The sequence below is a fragment of the Geotrypetes seraphini genome, chromosome 5, assembly GCF_902459505.1.
Source record: "Geotrypetes seraphini chromosome 5, aGeoSer1.1, whole genome shotgun sequence".
Lineage (NCBI taxonomy): Eukaryota > Metazoa > Chordata > Amphibia > Gymnophiona > Dermophiidae > Geotrypetes > Geotrypetes seraphini.
The window spans coordinates 240,964,180-240,985,050 of NC_047088.1; the positions used below are offsets into that span (position 1 = coordinate 240,964,180).

Sequence of the window (20,871 nt, forward strand, 5' to 3'; positions counted from 1 at the left end):
GCATTTTTTCCCCTCCCCCCACTTCCCTGTGCAGTAGCCACAGCATTCCCTCCCCCTTCATTTCCCTGTTCAGCAGCATTTTTTACCCTCCCCCCACTTCCCTGTGCAGTAGAAACATAGAAACATAGAAACATAGAAAGATGACGGCAGAAAAGGGCTACAGCCCACCAAGTCTGCCCACTCTACTGACCCACCCCATTAAGTCTGAGTGCTAATGACCCAGCTCCTTAACTCGACCCTCGCAGGGATCCCACGTGGATGTCCCATTTATTCTTAAAGTCGAGCACGCTGGTGGCTCTGATCACCTGCTCCGAAAGTTTGTTCCACTGATCCACCACCCTTTCTGTGAAGAAATACTTCCTGGTGTCACCACTAAATTTCCCTCCTCTGAGTTTGAGCGGGTGCCCCCTTGTGACCGAGGGTCCCTTGGGAAAGAATATGTCATTTTCCACCTCGACACGACCTGTGACGTACTTAAATGTCTCTATCATGTCACCCCTTTCCCTGCGCTCTTCGAGAGTATAGAGCTGCAATTTGCCCAGTCTTTCTTCGTATGAGAGACCCTTGAGTCCGGAGACCATCCTAGTGGCCATCCGCTGGACTAACTCAGCTCGAAGCACATCTTTACGGTAATGTGGCCTCCAGAATTGCACACAGTATTCCAGATGAGGTCTCACCATGGTTCTGTAAAGTGGCATTATGACTTCAGGTTTGCGGCTAACGAAGCTTCTATTGATACATCCCATCATTTGCCTTGCCTTGGATGAGGCCTTCTCTACCTGTTTGGCAGCCTTCATGTCTGCACTGATGATTACTCCCAAGTCCCGTTCTTCTGAAGTCCTAGCTAGTGTTTCTCCATTCAAGGTGTATGTTCTGCATGGATTTCTGCTGCCGAGATGCATGACCTTACACTTCTTAGCATTGAAGCCCAGCTGCCATATCGAGGACCAGTTTTCCAATGTGATCAGATCATGCGTCATGCTATCCTTGAGATTGCTTTCACTTACTGTATTACACAGTTTTGCATCGTCGGCAAACAGTGCTACTTTACCCTGAAGCCCTCGGGTCAAGTCCCTTATGAATATGTTGAAAAGGGATGGTCCCAGGACTGAGCCCTGCGGCACTCCGCTGGTCACCTCCGAAGTCTCAGAGAGGGTGCCGTTGACCATCACCCTCTGAAGTCTTCCACTCAGCCAATCATTGACCCATGCAGTTAGTTTCTCACCTAACCCCATCGATTTCATCTTGTTTAATAGTCTACGGTGTGGGACACTGTCAAAAGCTTTACTGAAATCCAAGTACACTATGTCCAGAGACTCTCCCGAGTCTAGCTTTCCTGTCACCCAATCAAAGAAGCTGATAAGATTGGATTGGCATGACCTGCCCCTAGTGAATCCATGTTGGCAGGGATCCCTTAGATTCCCCTCATCCAATACCGTGTCTAATTTACCTTTAAGTAGAGTTTCCATGAGTTTACACACTATTGATGTGAGACTCACCGGTCTGTAATTCGCAGGCTCTGCTCTGCAACCCTTTTTGTGCAGAGGAACGACGTTAGCTGTTTTCCAGTCCAGGGGGACTCTCCCCGTACTTAGGGAGAGATTGAAGAGCATGGCAAACGGTTTTGCCAGAACATCGCATAGCTCTCTGAGCACTCTTGGGTGCAAATTGTCCGGTCCCATGGCTTTGTTCACCTTGAGTCTTGACAGTTCTCTGTAAACATCAGCAGTTGTGAACTCAAAATTCTGAAATGGGTCTTCCATGCTTTGCTTTGTTTCCAGCCGTGGCCCGTGCCCTGGTGCCTCACAGGTAAAGACTGAACAGAAGTAATCATTCAGTAGTTTGGCTTTATCGGAATCTGTTTCCACATAATCCCCGTCTGGCGTTCTAAGGCGTGTTATCCCGTTTGTGTTCTTTTTCCTGTCGCTAATGTACCTGAAGAAGGATTTGTCCCCTTTCTTAATGTTCTTCACTAGAGTTTCTTCCATTTGAAGCTTGGCCTCCCTGACTGCTGTTTTGACCGCTGTAGACTTTGTCCTGTATTCAATGTTTGCTTCCTTTTCCCCGGTGCGTTTGTATGAGAGAAATGCTCTTTTCTTCTCCTTGACGAGGTACAAGACCTCATCAGTGAACCATTGGGGTTTCTTTTTTCTTTGTTGTTTAGTTACCGATTTTATGTAGCGGATAGTTGCCTCGTGAAGAGTCGATTTCAAGGTTGACCACATAGCTTCCACATTATCAGTTACTTCTTGAACCTGCAGCTTCTGATGGACGAAATCTCCCATGCGTGCGAAGTCAGTGCCCCGGAAATTGAGTACCCTTGTTTTTGTTTGTGATCTAGGGAAGCCTTTCTTAAGGTTAAACCATACCATGTTATGATCACTGGTGGCTAGCGTTTCTCCCACCGAGACCTCCGAGACGCTTTCCCCGTTCGTAAGTACCAGGTCCAGGATGGCCTGGGCCCTGGTGGGCTCTAGTACCATTTGTTTGAGCCGTACTCCCTTCATGGATGTCAATATCCTCCTGCTATCACAAGTTGTCGCTGAGAGTGTGTTCCAGTCTACATCAGGCATGTTGAAGTCTCCTAACAGAACAACATCCCCCCGTAAGGTGATATTCTCAATGTCCTCAATTAATTCTGCGTCCTTGTCCTCCGATTGTCTGGGAGGTCTGTATACCACACCAAGGTACAGGCATTTTTCTCCGCCTCTGGCCAGGTTTACCCAGATGGATTCCCCAGTATACTTGACATCCGTGATCCTGGTTGTCTTGATGATCTCTTTGATGTAAAGTGCTACCCCTCCTCCTAACTTACCCTCTCTGTCTTGGCGAAGTAGCCACAGCATTCCCTCCCCCTCCATTTCCCTGTTCAGCAGCATTTTTTTCCCCTCCCCCCACATCCCTGTGCAGCAGCCACAGCATTCCCTCCCTCTCCATTTCCCTTTCAGCAGCATTTTTTCCCCTCCCCCCACTTCCCTTTGCAGTAGCCACAGCATTCCCTCCCCCTCCATTTCCCTGTTCAGCAGCATTTTTTCCCCTCCCCCCACTTCCCTGTGCAGCAGCCACAGCATTCCCTCCCCCTCCATTTCCCTGTGCAGCAGCAGGATTTCTCCATCCCCCTAATCTTCCCGCGGTCTGGCCGACTCCCTTGCCGGAGTTATTTTTCAGTTTAAAGGTGCCGCCGCGGCTCCTCTAACGATCCCCGCCTGCATCGGAAGTCTTCTCTGAAGCAGGTGCGGCTCGTGACAGGAGCCGCGGCGGCACCTGTAAACTGAAAAATAACTCCGGCAAGGGAGCCGGCCAACTGGCAGTTCAATTCGGAGCTTCGGTCTGTCTTGCTCCCTGCGTGCCTTGCCGTATTGTATTTTTTAGTTGAAAGACGTGGTGGCGGCTCCTCTCATGATCCTCACCTGCATCGGAAGTCCGACGCAGGCGGGGATCGTGAGAGGAGCCACCGCTGCGTCTTTCAACTTAAAAATACAATTCAGCAAGGTGAGTAGGGAGCAGGCCAGACCGAACAACAGGACGAAAAACAACCCTAAACAGAACCCATTCCATGCAATACCTTGAGATTCAGCATCACTCTAGCCCCTACCAGCAGCCAATATCTAATATAATAAAACGGTAGCCGCGCATGGAACTCCTACCTGCGGGGCCCTAAAGCACACGGAAAACAGAACACGCAGGAGGGAGTGCGCATGCACGGCTAGCATTTTATTATATTAGATAGAAAGATTGAGCATAGAAACCCGCAGCCACTAGAAGCTCACAGTCGCCCGCAGCCACCAGAAGCCCGCAGCTGCCCGAATCCCAAAGCCGCCTGCAGCCCCCCCCCAGTACCTTTTATATTGGTGGTCCAGTGCGGACTCCAGGACGGCTGCCTTTGTCTTTACTGATTGCAGCCAGTCACAGAGTGGCGCGGGACTAGGCAGGAAGTGCAAAGGTTACGCTCCTGCATCGCTCTGCTAGCTAAAGACATAGGCAGCTGTCCCAGAGACCGCGCTACAAAAGGTACCGAGGGGGGGCACTTTGTATTCGGTCCATAAGACGCACCCCCTTTTCCACCCCCTTTTTGTGGTGGAAAAAGTGCATCTTATGATCCGAAAAATACGGTAATTTAAAAAAAAGTTTGGGTTCCAAGTTGTTTGAGTTCTGGGGCGTTCGCATTCTGAGGTACCACTGTATTTGCAATTTTGCCTTTTCTTTGGATACATGGTTAATTACAGAAAGCATAGCTATTTTTTTTTTGGGGGGGGGGGGTTCAGGTCCTACACAGTTATCCTGCAGCCTCCTGCTCCTAAGGTCTATCCTGCATATGAAAACCAGAAAAAAAAAGACACAACTAATTATACAGTTTCCAGCCTATGAACTTTTTTATTTTCCTGTATAAATCTGTGTAAAGGCCTTTCATCATCAGCAAGGTACCTTTTTGCCTTTATCCTGCCCCTGTCGAAAGCAATCCTTGAATGAAGACTGCAGGGATATTTCCCTCATTTCCTTGGCCATGCTTTTGGTAATTAGGTGCAGTGCTGGTTCATTGGTGGGATTTCTGCACATGGAAAATGGGCAAGCAGAAGCTGCAGTTTGCCTGGAGGCTCTTTTAAGTCCAACAGCAGGATACTAATTCATCATGGCTAGCAGGTGTGCAGAGTAGATGGGCAGTTTAAAACTTAATTTGCCAACTGGTTCAGCTCACAACTGTTATGAGGATTCCAAGGGGTTGTAAATCCTTAGTAATCAGGTAAGGAAGGCTCTGTTAATTGTAACTGAAATCAGACCTTTTTTTTTTTTTTTTTTTAAATCACAAGACTGTAGGAAGTGCAGTATGATAGGATTTTTTGGGGGGGAAGAGGATTTTTGAATATATTTGATCTTCTTCACCCTGAGGGATCAAATAATCAAATCTTATCTTGCTAGTAAAATTCAATTTTTAGTCCAGTTCTAGCTTGCAAGTTATTTCAGCTTTTGATGCACAAAAGAATTCTGTGTGGCATTTAATGTTCCCTGGGCAGAATGTTATTTTAGGGACTGGGCCCTGAAAATGGCAAGGATGGATCAGGAGCAAGTATAGTCTGAGTTAGCTTAGCGGGGCTTAATAAAGGCTTGGATAATTTCCTAAAAGAGAAGTCCATAGGCCATTATTGAGATGGCATGGATAAATCCACCGCTTATTCCTAGGATAAGCAGCATAAAATCTGTTTTTTTTTGTTTTTTTTTTTCAAGTTTCCAAGTTTTATTAAAAATTTGATTAAACGCTTATATAATTTCTAAGTGATTTATATAAAAAATATTAAAATAGTAATTTACAAAGAAAACAAATCTGTTTTACTACTTGGGATCTAGCTAGGTACTTGGGACCGGGGTTGGCCACTGTTAGAAACAAGATACTGGACTTGATGGAGCTTTGGTCTGTCCCAGTATGGCAATTCATATGTTCTGTATCAGCCACCAAGAATTTTATGGAAATGCACTGCAGCGAGCTCATTAGTATTAAAATGAGCACTCTGTGTAATGCTCAGAGAGGAATGCCTACCTTTTAGCATGCAAAATTTCCAACAGGTGTGGAACTATGATAACATGAGGCGAGAAACCAGGTAGTGTTTATCACTTCACTTCTTCAAAATGACTAAAATCACTCCAATTATCATGCAGAAACCTCTTTTGTCTTCTATCTTCTGCACCAGGATGGCTTCAAAAATCAATGTTCAAAACATCTTCTCAACATCCCATGCACCAGGTGGATCTTTCACATGTACTCACTAAAATTTCTTTTAAAACCAAACTAACCAGGAGAGGAACATCAGAAATTCAACTTGGGAAGGGATTCATGGGGCCTCTTATAGCACACAGCTGTGTCAGAACCCATTTCATCAATCTAAATTCTTTAAACATTTCCTCCTCCACCCCAACCTTCCTGTTTCTAAATTTTATTTGCTGGCCATTTCTTTTAAATTAATTAAATATGAAATATTCCACAGAACAATCACGACAAAGTGCATTAACAATTGTTATAGATAACAATGTGTGAAACTGCACTCATCTATCCCTTGGGACTCCAGCGCTGTCTGAGGGACTGAAATTCAGACAGCGCTTGGGAGGGGCCCTAGGCGTCTGAGCCAATCAGGGCCTTAGGTTTTTCCCTCTGTATCCCGTGATACAAGGGGGAAAAGTATAAGGCCCTAATTGGCTTAACTGAGCCAATCAGGGCTTTAGACTCCTCCTCCATGCACCTAAGGCCCCTCCCAAGGGGCCATTTTCACTGGTGTGGAGGGGTTCATGGTGCCTTCATTGGGGGGGGGGGGGGTATTTGTTTATTTATTTTTTAATGGGGTAGATATTGTGTCTGATATTGCGAGAATTCACGTGAGCCAGTAAGGAAGCCGCTCAGCGCCTAATCGCGCTGCTGCTCGTGCCACTGATTTGGACTAAGTGGATCCACGCAACCGGTTAGCAGCGGGGCAGAAGTTCAGAAAACTTGCTCCTGCCCTCTGCACCTCTACCAATGATCGGCAGAGGGCCTACTGCACCTCCACCAGATCGGCAGAGGTAGGAAAATAGGGCAGGGAGGGGGACAGAGGGCAGAGCCAGGGAGGGAGAGTGCTGAGCCTGACAGGGGAGGGGAATATGGAAGGGTGCTGGGTGCAGAGCCTGACAAGGGAGGGGAGGATGGAAGGATGCTGGGTGCAGAGCCTGACAGGGAAGGGGAGGATGGAAGGATGCTGGGTGCAGAGCCTGACAAGGGAGGGGAGGATGGAAGAGTGCTGGGTGCAGAGCCTGACAGGGGAGGGGATGATGGAAGGGTGCTGGGCGCAGAGCCTGACGGGGCAGGACACTTGAATATTAAGCTGCCCGACTTATATTTGAGTCAACCATTTTCTCCTCCTTTTTGGGGTGAAAAGGGGGGTCTCGACTTATATTCAAGTATATATGGTAACTTATTTATAAATGATCTGGAAATTGGAACAACGAGTGAGATGATTAAATTTGCAGATGACACTAAAACTACTCAAAGTTGTTAAAATGCATGCAGTTTGTGAAAAATTACAGGAAGACCTTAGGAAATTGGAAGACTGGGTGTCCAAATGGCAGATGAAATTTAATGTGGACAAATGCAAAGTGATGCACATTGAGAAGAATAACTCAAATTATAGTTACCAGATTCTAGGGTCCACCTTGAACATCAGCACCCAAGAAAAAGATCTGGGTGTATAGCAGTGGCCAAAAAAGCAAAGATGCTAGGAATTATTTTTTTTTTTTTAAAGTGGATTTTTAACAAGACTAAGAATGTTATAATGCCTATGTATTGCTCCATGGTGCAACCTAACCTTGAGTATTGCATTCAATCCTGGCCATCTTATCTCAAAAAAGATACAGTGGAACTAGAAAAGGTTCAAAGAAGAGTGACCAAGATGATAAAGGGGATGGAACTCCTCTTGTATGAGGTTAGTGCTCTTCAGCTTGGAAAAGAGATGGCAAGTCGCCTCATTGTCCAGTTCTATTCTAAATTTCTCAGATTGATCAGTTTTATTCTGTAATTTGCTTATCCTGTAATCCGCCTTATTCTGTAACTCGCTTTATTCTGTAATTCGCTTCATCCTGCAAGTCGCCTCATTGTAACTCGCTTTATTCTGTAATTCACTTCATTCTGCAAGTCGCCTCATTGTCCAGCCCTATCCTAAATTTCGCAGATTGATCAGTTTTATTCCTTGGGTTGCATCCATGAGATCTTTACCACATACTTAAGTTTCATATTTTCCTTTTTTCTAGTTCTTATGTAATAAGTTATACCCGCACTTCTTGTATTCTTTAATTTGCTGATTGTCCAGCCTTCTTCGATGTGAACCGCCTAGAAGTCATTTGACTGTGGCAGTATAGAAGAATAAAGTTATTATTATTATTATTATTATATATGATTGAAGTCTACAAAATCCTGAGTGGTGTAGAATGGGTACAAATGAATCGATTTTTGTCAAAAATGACAAAGACTAGGGGACACTTGTTGAGGTTACAGGGAAATTACTTTTAAAACTAATAGCAGGAAATATTTTTTCACTCAGAGGATAGTTAAGCTCTGGAACGCGTTGCTAGAGGATGTGGTAAGAGCATTTAATATAGCTAGTTTTAAGAAAGGTTTGGGCAATTTCCTGGAGGAAAAGTTCATAGTCTGTAATAGAGACAGACATGGGGGAAGTCACTGCTTGCCCTAAATCAGTAGCATGGAATTGGTACTATTTGTGTTTTGCCAGGTTATAGTGACCTGGATTGACCACTATGAAGATGGGCTACTGAGCTAGAAGGACCATGGTTCTTATGTTCTTATTACAAGCTCATACATTTTAGCCAGTTACTAAAAAGACCATGCTTGTACAAATTACTTTTTAGTTTGGCCAGTGTTGTTGCTTAATATCTTAAAGTAAAGGCACAAGGAAATCTGATGAGCAGTTACAGAGCCCAGTATGGTTCAGTGTGTAGTATAATTTACCATTTAAGCATTTTGGTGCACTTAGAAATCATTCAATTATTCTTAATTATGTGATACTGTGTTTGTGACAAATGGTGTTCTATGAAATGGAACTGTGAAGCTCAATGATCTAATTGTCTAATGCCTAGTTAGAACCACATACTGTAATTGAAGCGCCATAATTATACAGATGTGATATCACAAATCTCACCCATGTGGAACTCTGCACTCCGCACAGACTTGCAGAGACATTTGTAAGACGAAAAGTGGTTTCAAGGGGAAATTCTCGGAATCGGAATTCAAGCCAGCTACTTGTTTACGCAGGTGAAAGGTCTCCTTTTGCATGCAATTATGGTTTAGATCCTGGAAATCTGTGCAGCATTGCACCTTGAAGGCATCTTACTTTTTGATTTCTGTTGCAGCAGAACTGTGCTATCAGCCAGTCCGTCTCAAAAACGGGAAGTGTGGAACCTGCTAACGTGCCTGAGTACTCTACTACTGCTGGTATAGCCTAGAAGTGCCCTGCCGAAGACATATGTCTGCACAATCTTTCCACACAACTGACCGCTAAACTTAAACTCTGTTAGTACTACTCAATCTGTAACATTTAAAAAAAAAAAATCATTGTAAACTGCATAGAACTTCACGGTCCTACGGTATATAAACTGTTATTATTATTATTATAATAAATTAAACTAGTTGAATGTGTACATCCTCTGAGATAGATAAAAATTACTGAATTTTATTTATTGGGACTTATTAACGCCTTTATGAAGAAATTCACCCAAGTTGGTATATAGCAGGTATAAGTCAACATATAATTTATAATTTTGTTAACAGCGTAACAATAGTAAAAAAAAAAAAAAAGACCAAATATAAACATAAATACAATAAATGAGATAGTTAAAATCAGTAAACTGAAACTTTTTTTAAAAAATTCTTTATTGATTTTTCAGACTTTAACAGTGCATTACAAATAATATAATAAAAGAAGATTGCATAAAATGCACCATAATACACAAATAGAAGAAAAATCAGCCATTTTCCCCACCCACCTCTCAATTATAAATACATTAAATCATATTATTATACAACACTATATTCAAATAATTAACTCCTTAAAATACCCTTCCCTCCCCTCCCCCCACTCTGGATGTGTAAGGAAATCTAAAAAAATAAAATAAAATACATTACTATTATTGCGTATTAACAAATGCAGTCAACGGGCTCCATACTTTATTAAATGCATCCCTAAACCCCAACATTCCGCATTCATTCTTTCATATTTATATATGTTGCACGTACTTGTCCACCAGAATGTGTAATTAAGTCTGTTGTGACATTTCCAATTTCTCGTGATCATTTGAATAGCTATTGCTGTCAGGATCAATAAAAGATGGCTTTTGTATTTATCTAACATAGGCTTTACCTGTAACAATGTACCACAAATAATCACTTCATATGATAAAGGAATAGAAGACTCTAATATAAGTAAACTGAAACTTAATAATAGGACTACCATGAAACAATATAAAAAATATACTTATTAACAGCACTGAAATTCAAATACTAGAGATGCAATAGATATTAAATGAGAGACATAATACTTAAGCAGCATCTAATAAGCACAAATCAGAACATTCAAATAACATAGATATGATGCAAGTGCTTTTCTATAATACAGCTTATCCTATGCCTGAGGGGTCAAGTGCAGATATTAGATGGGGACGAGAGGGTGGTACAGAGTGAGTTGGGATAAACAAATGGGGGACTTGACTCAAGGCAAGTTATTTATACAGTTAAATTGATTTAGTTAGGGCTCCTTTTACTAAGCTGCGCTAGCATTGAGCTGGAATTAGTTCTTGGTGCGTAGTGCGGGTTAAGCATGCGCGCTAAACGCTTGCGCACCTTAGCAAAGCACACCTTAGTGTGCGGGGCATTCTGGTCCTGGTGCATAATGAGTGTACAGTGCTCCCCCGCGATTTCACGGTCAGCGGTTTGCGGTCCCGGTCATTTGCGGTATTGTCCGACCGCGAACCGCCAACCAGGAGAGGACAGCTGGAGAGGCAGGAGAGGGCAGCTGGAGCGCTTTGACACGCAGCTCCTGATTGGTAAGGCCTGACTTTAGTACAGGAAGAGGCGGTCGGAGCATACAGCGAGTGATTTCCTTCACTCGCCGGCGCTCCGGCTGCCCTCTCCTGCCTCTCCAGCTGCCCTCTCCGGTCTCCCCCCACGAAAAAACGTATTTGCGGTTTTTCAGGATTTGCGGGGGTTCCTGGAACAAACCCCCGTGAATATCACCCTATGTATTAAAGGCTTGGGTGAAGAGCCAGGCTTTCACCTGCTTCCTGAAGTAGAGGTAGTCTGGAGATAGACGTAGCCCCTCTGGGATTAAATTCCAGAGCGTGGGGGCTACTCATGAGAAGGCTCGCTGGCGGATATCACAACATACAGTTTCTTTTGATGAGGGTTCAAATAGTGATGCTCCTTGAGTGCACCTCAGAGGTCTCAATGGTATATAAAGAGCAAGAGGGCATTCGGAAAAATTGGAAGGGGACAGATTCAAAACAAATGCTAGGAAGTTTTTCTTTACCCAGCGTGTGATGGACACCTGGAATGCACTTCCAGAGGACTTAATAGGACAGAGTACGGTACTGGAGTTCAAGAAAGGATTGGACAATTTCCTGCTGGAAAAAGGGATAGAGGGGTAGAGATAGGGAGCTACTGCGCAGGTCCTGGATCTGTTGGGCCGCCGCGTGAGCGGACTGCTGGGCACGATGGACCTCGGGTCTGACCCAGTGGAGGCATTGCTTATGTTCTTATGTTCAAGAATTCTGGCACATTTTGTCTGAGGACACTGAAAATCAGACATAGAGATTTAAATTTAGCCCTGTAAGGTATTGGCAGTAATAGTACTACTAGCCGATGTAGTGTGTGCAGGCAGGGTATGATATGCAGCAGCATTCTGAATTAGTTGCAGTTGTTGCAAACTCTTTTAGTTTAGACCAGAACATAGGCAGCAGAACGCTTTTTTGTTTGGGGGACTCAAAAGCTCTGCCCTGGTCCCCACTCCAAACTCCCCCAAGCTCTGGCCCTCTCCCTCCCTTCTGTGACCCAAGTGTATGACCTACCTGTGTTCTGGCCATCTCTAAGACATCCAGGTAGGCCTCCTCCACCCTCCTTCCAGCCGCACTTGCTTCTTCACAAAGCCGCGATCAGCGGTTCCTACACATTGCCCACAGCAGACCCAGAAGCCTTTCCTCTGAAGTCAGCAGCGGGCAGCGTTTAGGAACTACTGCCTGTGGCTGGAAGGAGGAGGAGACTTAATTGGATATCTGAGCCTCACAAAAGATGGTTCCATGACCCTGTGAGAAATCCCCATGGATCCAGAGGAAACCCCATGAGATCCCTGCTGGCCCCATTCCTACTGGCAATTTTTGGGGGGGTCATGGCCCCATGAGCCCCTGTTCTGATGCCTATGATGAAGAAAACGAAACGGAGCTCTGTCGAGTGGTAGTACTTTTTCATCCTCTGGCTTATCAAGCGCTCCTCGACTATTGGTGGTTTTTTCTCCAATTTCATCATGGTGCTATTTACAGGTTTTAAAGGACAGTGACTTTATGATGTTATGAACTTTCAATGTTTTCAATGTTTCTCCTTGTTCACTTGTAGCGTTATTTATTGATTTATGTCAGTTTAATAATGAGTGCATGCATTTTACAATCTTTTATAAGAGAATTTTCTATTATTTTTCTATCATTACTCACATTGGATTAGATGTTTTTAGTAATTTATTCCCAACCACTGAGGGGGTTTGATACCAGGTTATGTATTCATTCATATTTCTGATTTTTGCTTATTTATATTGCACAGTATTGTTGTGGTTCTAATAGTTATTCAGCACTTGCACTTTATTCTTACACACTGTAGTAATTGTTAGATATCAGATAGCTTCTTGGGAGCCTTTATATCGTTTTTGCTAATTATTATTTCCTAGGGTTGACTGTTTAACTTGATCTTTACTTGCACTTTATTATAGCGTGATTTGCACATTAAGGGCCTAATGATGTATGAGGCAGTGCTTATTTAGACTTCGGTCTGATGCTGGTCATCCATGAGCCACGGCCTGAGCTCAATACCTCTCGTTGATATCTCAAGAGCTCATACTGAGGCCTACATAAATTTATTTATTATAGATTGTGTTATTGTTACATATATCTTCTCAAGTTCAAACATGTCCGAGGTTTTGAATGAGGAAGACTAAGGGCTCCTTTTGCTAAGGTGTGCTAGCGTTTTGAGCGTGCGCTGCATTTCCGTGTGCGCTAACCCCACGCTACGCGCCAAGAACTAACGACAGTTCAATGCTGGCATTAGCGTCTAGCACGCACGCTAAAACCGCTAGCACAGCTTAGTAAAAGGAGCCCTAAGTATAAATCTCCAAACATCTCTGAAAAGAAATGTTTTGAGATTAGATTTAAAGTTGTTGAGATTCTTGTCTTGTCTCAGGGTCAGAGGTGAAGCATTCCATAGTGTGGGTGCGGTTACTGGAAAAATTGTTTTACGTGTTGTATCGTAAAATAATTGCCGAACTGAAGGGACCGCTAAAAGGTATTGTTGGGAAGAGTGTGGTGTTGAACTTGAGTTATAAATGTGCATTAGTGTGTTATTAGTGTCCCATTCATTAAAATGGACCTGTAGTAAAATAATAGGTGTTAGCAGCCGTAGGTTTAGTAAGTCCTCTGGGGCAGGGACATCACTGAATGTAAAAACAAACAAACTCAAATACCGTTAGTGCGAATCCTTTTCTCCAAAAAAGAGATTTCACTTTTTACTCCTTTACAATTGCATAATTTTAAACCTCTTCCTAAGGCTCAACAATGCACTGAGGACTTAAAACTCAAAAAGCCACTAATATGCTTCAGGAATCGTGTAAATGCTAGGTATAATCAAGAAGGGTATTACAACCAGGACGAAAGAAGTGATCCTGCCGTTGTATCGGGCGATGGTGCGTCCGCACCTGGAGTACTGCGTCCAATATTGGTCCAATATTGGTCGCCATACCTTAAAAAGGACATGGCGTTACTCGAGAGAGTTCAGAGGAGAGCGACACGTCTGATTAATGGGATGTAAAACCTTTCATACGCTGAGAGATTGGAGAACCTGGGTCTCTTTTCCCTGGAGAAGAGGAGACTTAGAGGGGATATGATAGAGACTTACAAGATCATGAAGGGCATAGAGAGAGTAGAGAGGGACAGATTCTTCAAACTTTCGAAAAATAAAAGAACAAGAGGGCATTCAGAGAAGTTGAAAGGGGACAGATTCAAAACAAATGCTAGGAAGTTCTTCTTTACCCAACGTGTGGTGGACACCTGGAATGCGCTTCCAGAGGACGTAATAGGGCAGAGTACGGTATTGGGGTTTAAGAAAGGATTGGACAATTTCCTGTTGGAAAGGGGGATAGAAGGGTATAGATAGAGGATTACTACACAGGTCCTGGACCTGTTGGGCCGCCACGTGAGCGGACTGCTGGGCACGATGGACCTCAGGTCTGACCCAGTGGAGGCATTGCTTATGTTCTTATGTTCTTAAAAGGGGGAGAAAAAGCCTCAGACTTGTGCCTGCTGCTAATTTTATAAGCATTCAGGCTACTATTAGAGTTACCTCGTTGACATAGAAACCCCCTCCCCCAAGTATTCCCATCTTCAGTAATATATATTTTTTCAATAATAAATACTTTTCAAATATTCAAATATTTCAATAAATTTCCATCCACATGCGCTGGGAGCCCTACTCTAAACTCCTAAAGAACAGCTGTGTCGGGAGCGACCATAAAATCGCTTCCCGCTAGTGTAATTGGACTGCGTCCGGATTGCGCGCCAGTATGTAATGTTCCTAATACTGTTATGATAAACACTTACCTTTCCCAGCGCTGGGCTGGATCAGGCCCACGTGTGTTTCATCCACACGGCTGTTCTTGTGGCAAGTCCGCTCAGCCAAAGCCGACGATGGCCAGCCAGCGTCTCGCTAAGCTGCGTCGGGGCTTCCTGGGCTGCGATTGGCACTAAGGGTATTTGAGGTTTTTTTGATGATTACAGTCCCTTTGTGTTTGTGAGTGTGGAGTAAATCATTTTTGGCGCTTCTTTTGGTTGAAGAGACGCCGACACATTCACAATGGTCCCCTGAGGAAGGCAATGTTTTTGCCGAAACTCGGATCCTAGTCGGGACTTTGCCTTTCGGGCATTGTGCTTGTTTTCAAACCTTGATACAAACTGTTAATAAAGGATCTCTGACCACTCGGTTGGGTTTGACATCTCCAGTGCCTCTTTTTTGTTGAATTTGTAGAGTAAATCACTGAATGTACCCAGCTTTGACTACTGCTATGAAGGTGTAAGCTGAATCCATTCTGAACCATTTACTTAGTGAAACAGGCAGTGCTGTCGCGAGGGTGAGAGGCGCCCGGGGCGGTAGTGGCCCTCTTCTCCACCCCCACCTACACACGCTCTTTCCACACCTCCTCCAACCGTGCACATATCGCTTCCCTTCTCCCGTACCGTCTGACGTCACTTCCTAGACGCGGGTTCAGGAAATGACATCAGAAGAAGAGCTGACGCTGCCGCGACAGCAACTTGGGGGGGGTTGCTGCTCGCACCCCGAATGTGACAGAGGTACAAGGGGGGATTTGGAAAGGGAAGCGGCACGCACACGCAGCAGTGGGGGGGGGGGTGAGAAAGGAGAGGAGGATGGGCACCTGCACCCTCAGCAAGATGGCACCTGGGACGATCCGTCCCATCCCCTCCCCCCCCTCACTATGCCACTGGAAACAGGACATGTGTGTGAAAGATTCTGTGTCGTATAAAACAGGAGAGTCAAATCCACAAACACAAGATCGCAAAACAAGAAGTGGAAATGTCCTATACAGACTGGTGGACTCAAATGTACAGTGCTGCCCCAGTCATTCGCGGTATTTTCCGACCGTGAATGACCGGTCAGGAGAGGGCAGCATGTCAAAGCAGCTCCTGATTGGTGAGGCCCGACTTTAGCGCAGGAAGAGGCGGTCAGAGCATACCGCAAGTGATTTCCTTCACTCACCAGTGCTCCGGCTGCTCTCTCCGGCTCTCTTCTGGCTCTCTCCTGCCTCTCTCTCCTATCTCCCCCACTAAAAACCGTGAGTATCGGGGGAGTACTGTATAGCAAAAATGTCCTTTTATTCATCCAAAAGCAACTCAATGACTTGACATGTACATGTTTCGGCCAAGATGGCCTGCCTCAGGAGTATTAAAAATCTCATTGATATAAATAATTAGGTCCACAAAAGAACATGCAGATTGCGCCCAGATACAGCAACCAGAACTGTGCGCACTACTCAAGAAATGTGGTATCTTTCATTTAGCCATCCATAATTCTGCAGCCACGATTTGAGTGCATGTTCTTTTGTGGACTTAATTATTCATATCAACCTTGAGATTTTTAAGACTCCTGAGGCAGGCTGTCTTGGCCGAAACATCTAATCTAAGGCTTGGCTTTATATACCGAGTCATCATTCTAAGAAAGCTCAACTCGGTTTATAATAATTAATTTAAATAAAACCCATAAAAATAAGACTAAATTTTGGGAAATTAATTTTCAAAGTGTTTAGCAAATAAAGTAGTTTTTAAAGATTTGCGAAAAAATTGAAGTGAGCCGGAACTCCTTAAAAGAAATGGAAGATCATTCCAAAGTTGAGAAAACTTAAAGATTAGAGATTGACTGAAAATCTTGACTCCTTTAATCCCTTTTTTGGAAGGAAGAGATAATTTAAATTGTTGGTTATCTCTTGCAAAATAAAGTCTGTAAGCATTCCAAGATAAAGGAAGGAGAGGAGTGAAGATACCATATAGGATTTTAAAAAGAACACAAGCACATTTAAATTGAACTCTAAAATAAATAGGGAGCCAATGGAGACTCTGGAGCAACGGAGTCATTGAGTTGCTTTTGGATGAATTAAAGGACATTTTTTGCAATACATTTGAGTCCACCAGTCTGTGTAAGACATTTCCACTTATTTTGAGAAAGATTCTGTGCATTTAAATTTCTGGCAGCTAATAACGTTCCCGATTTCAGCATATGTATATTCAAGATTTGAAAAGGCTAAATACGTCCACCTAAAATTGTTATCTGATAATTTTGTAATGGGTTTTTGCTTTTGTTTTCAGATGAGCTTATCAATTCTTCAGAAAAGAGACTGACTTTGGAAGATCTGTTCAGAAAAGAGTTTACTGTTCACAATCCTGATGCAAAATGGATAAGTGGTATGTGACAAAGGAAATCCGTCTTTGAATTAATGGCGCAATTGTTCTTTTATAGATGTCTGATAATGGCTTGCAAAAAGTAAGGTTCAATATAGTTCATGAAAGAGATACTGATTCGATGGAGGAACAAGCCAAAACGTTCTGTTCATTTATAAAACAGTTAGGCCTGGGTTCACTAATTGGTGCTGATTTTTTTTTTTTTTTTTTTAGATGCTGGTAGGCACCCAACCTCAGTAAAAAAAAAAAAAAAAAAAATGCAGTTTAAACAATGTTTTTAATTGAGGTTCAAGGCGCCTCTATAGGTGCTTTAGGCCACCTAACATCACAGTAGGCTGGGCTAACGCTAGAAGTAGCTTCAGGCTACCTAAAGCACCATTCATGATACAGAGAGGCACCGTGCATGCGCGGATGCCCTCCTGCCCGAAGAGAGCAGGCATCAGTGGCAGGGGCGGGGATGGGTGGAACTGGAGGGTGGGTCTAGGAGGTCCTGATTTTTCATTTGGAAAATCTGGTAATCCTATCTTTACCTCTCCTCTCAAGTATACCCTTGTCATTAGCAGTGGATGAACACTTTTGCAACTACTGTCTGGTCTGCTCTTTTTCTGTGTAATGTATAGTTCAATAACAATTAATTTTATTATAATTTAAAAAGCATAACCGGCAGATGTATATGTCACTACTTCTTTAGAAAAACAAGTTGCTTTCTTATAAATACAAGATTTTTCATTTATAAATACTATGGCATTTAAATATATATGATGCGTTGCTGCCCACGACTAAAGATAGATTAATTGATTTTGGAAAACCTTGCCAAGTACATAGTATTTATTCTAATCAAAATCATATCAAAGGGCGAGAATGTTCTCATTATAGCACAATAACATGATTATAAGATTCCCTGTTTCTCAGAATACAATTCTGTCTTACCACCATTTCAATGTAGAGTTTGACTTTACTCAGTGCAAGTTATGTATTCTCTGGTGGCTAATAAGTTATATAGATTATTTTGGCTTTTAACTTACTAACAGGCCAGATAGTGGAGGGAGGAGGAGGTGCCCAAATGTATTCATTTATCACCATAGAAAAAACCCAGCTTAGCATTATGTATAAACCATACCTAAAGTTAGGCATGGTTTAGAGAATAACACTTAGCGTTGGGACCCATGACTAAATTTAAGTGCGACTATTTACACCAGCTAAAACCTAGGGCTCCTTTTACAAAGACGCGCAAGCGGTTTAACACACGTAATACCGCGCACTAAACCGCCGGCCGCGCTAGCCGTACCGCCTCCTCTTGAGCAGGCGGTAGTTTTTAGGCCAGCGCGGGGGTTAGCGTGTGATGAAAAGTCACGTGTGTTAGCCCTGCTAGTGTGGCTTAATAAAAGGAGCCCCTAGTGTAAATCCCGATACCTAACTTAGGTGCAGATTGGGCGTATTCTGTAACAGTGTGTGTAAATTTTCAGAATGCCCCTCCCATAACAATAATTGCTTGTTAATGGCCAATTATTGGCACCGATTGGCTTGTCATTCAGTTAGGTTGTACACACAACTTAAAGCACCCTATATACCGTATTTTCACTTAGATAACGCGCACCCGTGTAAAACGCGCACACGGGTATAGCGCACGGGAAACCGACATATATGTAAAAAAAATTTTATATACCGCGCCCACCCGTATACCGCGCATGCTGCCCCGACTCTCCCGTTGCCGCCCGACTCTCCTCTGGCCACCACGACTCTCCTTTCCCCCGCCCCGACTCTCCTCTCCCCCTTGAAGTCCTGTCCCCACCCTGAAAGCCTGATGCCCCCCCGACGTCCGATTCACCCCCCTGCAGGACCGCTCGCACCCCCACCCCGAAGGACCGCTCGCACGCACCCGCACCCCTACCCCGAAGGACCGCTCGCATGCACTCCCACCCGCACCCGCACCCCCACCCTGAAGGACTGCTCGCACCCCCATAGCCTCCCGACCCCCCCTCATCATGTAGAAGCTCCTACCGGTGTCCTGCTGCTTCCTCTTGGTGGTCCCGGCCCTTCTGTGAGCCCTGCGTCTGCGCTGCTTCGTCTTCGGCGGTCCCGCCCTTTCTCTGATGTCAGACGTCAGAGAAAGGGCGGGACTTCCGGAAGACAAAGCAGCGCAGACGCAGGGCTCACAGAAGGGCCAGGACCGCCAAGAGGAAGCAGCAGGACACCGGTAGGAGCTTCTACATGATGAGGGGGGGGGGGGGTCGGGAGGCTGTGGGGGTGCGAGCGGTCCTTCAGGGTGGGGGTGCGGGTGGGAGTGCATGCGAGCGGTCCTTCGGGGTGGGGGTGCGGGTGCGAGTGCGTGCGAGCGAGCGGTCCTTCGGGGTGGGGTGCGAGCGGTCCTGCGGAGGGGGTGAATCGGACATCGTGGGGGGGGGGAACTATGTAAAAAAAAATTTGTAAAACGCGCTCACGCGTATAACACGCAAGGTTATGCACGGTTTGTAAAAACTGCGTATAACGCGCGCGTTATATGCGTGAAAATACGGTATATGAAAGTTGATTCATAAGTCATGGCAACTATTGTTTAACTCTCGAAAATACGCCAACAATAGAAATCTAATATATATGTTTGAAAGTGTGCGGCATGCACTTCTTAATGTTGCCACCAGATGAAAGATGAGTGCAGCAGTCTTTGATAAGGGAGAAGCAAAACGTATGACATTTGAAATCACTGTTTTATTAGCAAACAAGTAATAAATGTTGGCTGTTTCATTGAACCAAGCACGCAATCAGCTTGAGAGATAGTATGTTTACCGTTAATATCCTTCAAAGCGTTGTCATGTCGGATAATGGCGTTTGTGCAACAGTTCTGGATGTTTTTCTCGTACTGCACGACGCAGGTGGTACTGCAGAAATGGCTTGTAAGACTGTGCGTTCAGTCCCTCACGAACTGGATGACATACAAGATAACATCCTTCAAAGTAGTCTCCCAGGTTAACAGTTCAACAGTTTGAACTTGTACTTTGCCGTTCATGTCGTACACTGTCAGCCAGATTCTATAAATAGCGCCTAAATCAACTGGCACCTTGAAAAAAAAAAAAGGTGCCAGTCGTGTGTCAGTCATGCTTAGGTGCTATTTACAAGAATCACGTCTAATGGTGCCTATCACAAAACTTAGGCGCTGGTAACGCAGATCAGGGTTTTGTTGGCCAACATTGCAAACTCCTAAGTTCTCTTGAGAATCATATCTGGTGATGCCTATTTCTATCTCCAGTCCCAAACACACCCATTTAGGCATTAGGTACCATGCGATAGGCATCTACTTTTTACAGAATTGGGTAGGCGCCCATCGGCCGATTAATTAATTAATTTTCTAATTATGAGTTTTTTAAAGCTCATTTAGATAATTAATTTAGGCACCAATTTAAGCACCTCTTACAGAATCTGGCCCTATATGCCATGATAAAATAATGATTTTCAATGTCATATTTTTTGCTTCTGACCTACCAGACACCATTACAAAAGGCAACAAACCGTGGAACTAATGATCTTGTAATATAATTTATTCATAAATGGTGCAGAGCTATACACAATAAAATGTACAGGAACACAAAAAAATATAAAACAAAATGTGGCATAGACCCCCATATTTTTTGTGTTCCTGTACTTTTTATTGTGTATACCTCTGCACCATTTATGAATAAATTATATTACAAGATCATCAGTTCCACGGTTTGTTGCCTTTTGCTTTGCATTTGTTTTTGTGGAACTATCTTGGTGGATTTTTTTTGTGCTGTACCAGAGACCATTAACATAAGAACATAAGAATAGCCTTACTAGGTCAGACCAAAGATCCATCAAGCACAGAAGCCCGTTCTCAAGGTGGCCAATCCAGGTCACTAGTACCTGGCCAAAACCCAAAGAGTAGTAACATTCCATGCTACCATGTCTTGCCTCATGCTTACCTCATGTCTTTCTCAATAATAGATTATGGACTTTTCCTCTAGGACAGGGGTAGGCAGTTCCGGTCCTTGAGAGCCGGAGCCAGGTCAGGTTTTCAGGATATCCACAATGAATATGTATGAGATGGATTTGCATGCACTGCCTCCTTGAGATGCAAATCTATCTCACGCATATTTATTGTGGATATCCTGA

At 44.0% G+C, this 20,871-nt stretch overlaps 1 protein-coding gene across 2 annotated transcripts in view; it reads left to right on the plus strand.

Moving 5' to 3' along the window:
* The window catches only part of DPP10 (dipeptidyl peptidase like 10), a 709,461-nt gene that overhangs the window by 232,287 nt on the left and 456,303 nt on the right, over positions 1–20,871 (plus strand). For both annotated transcript variants that reach the window (XM_033946860.1, XM_033946861.1), the window contains exon 3: positions 16,654–16,749. In XM_033946860.1, the coding sequence (XP_033802751.1) occupies positions 16,654–16,749 (96 nt within the window). The remainder of the gene's footprint in view (positions 1–16,653; positions 16,750–20,871) is intronic.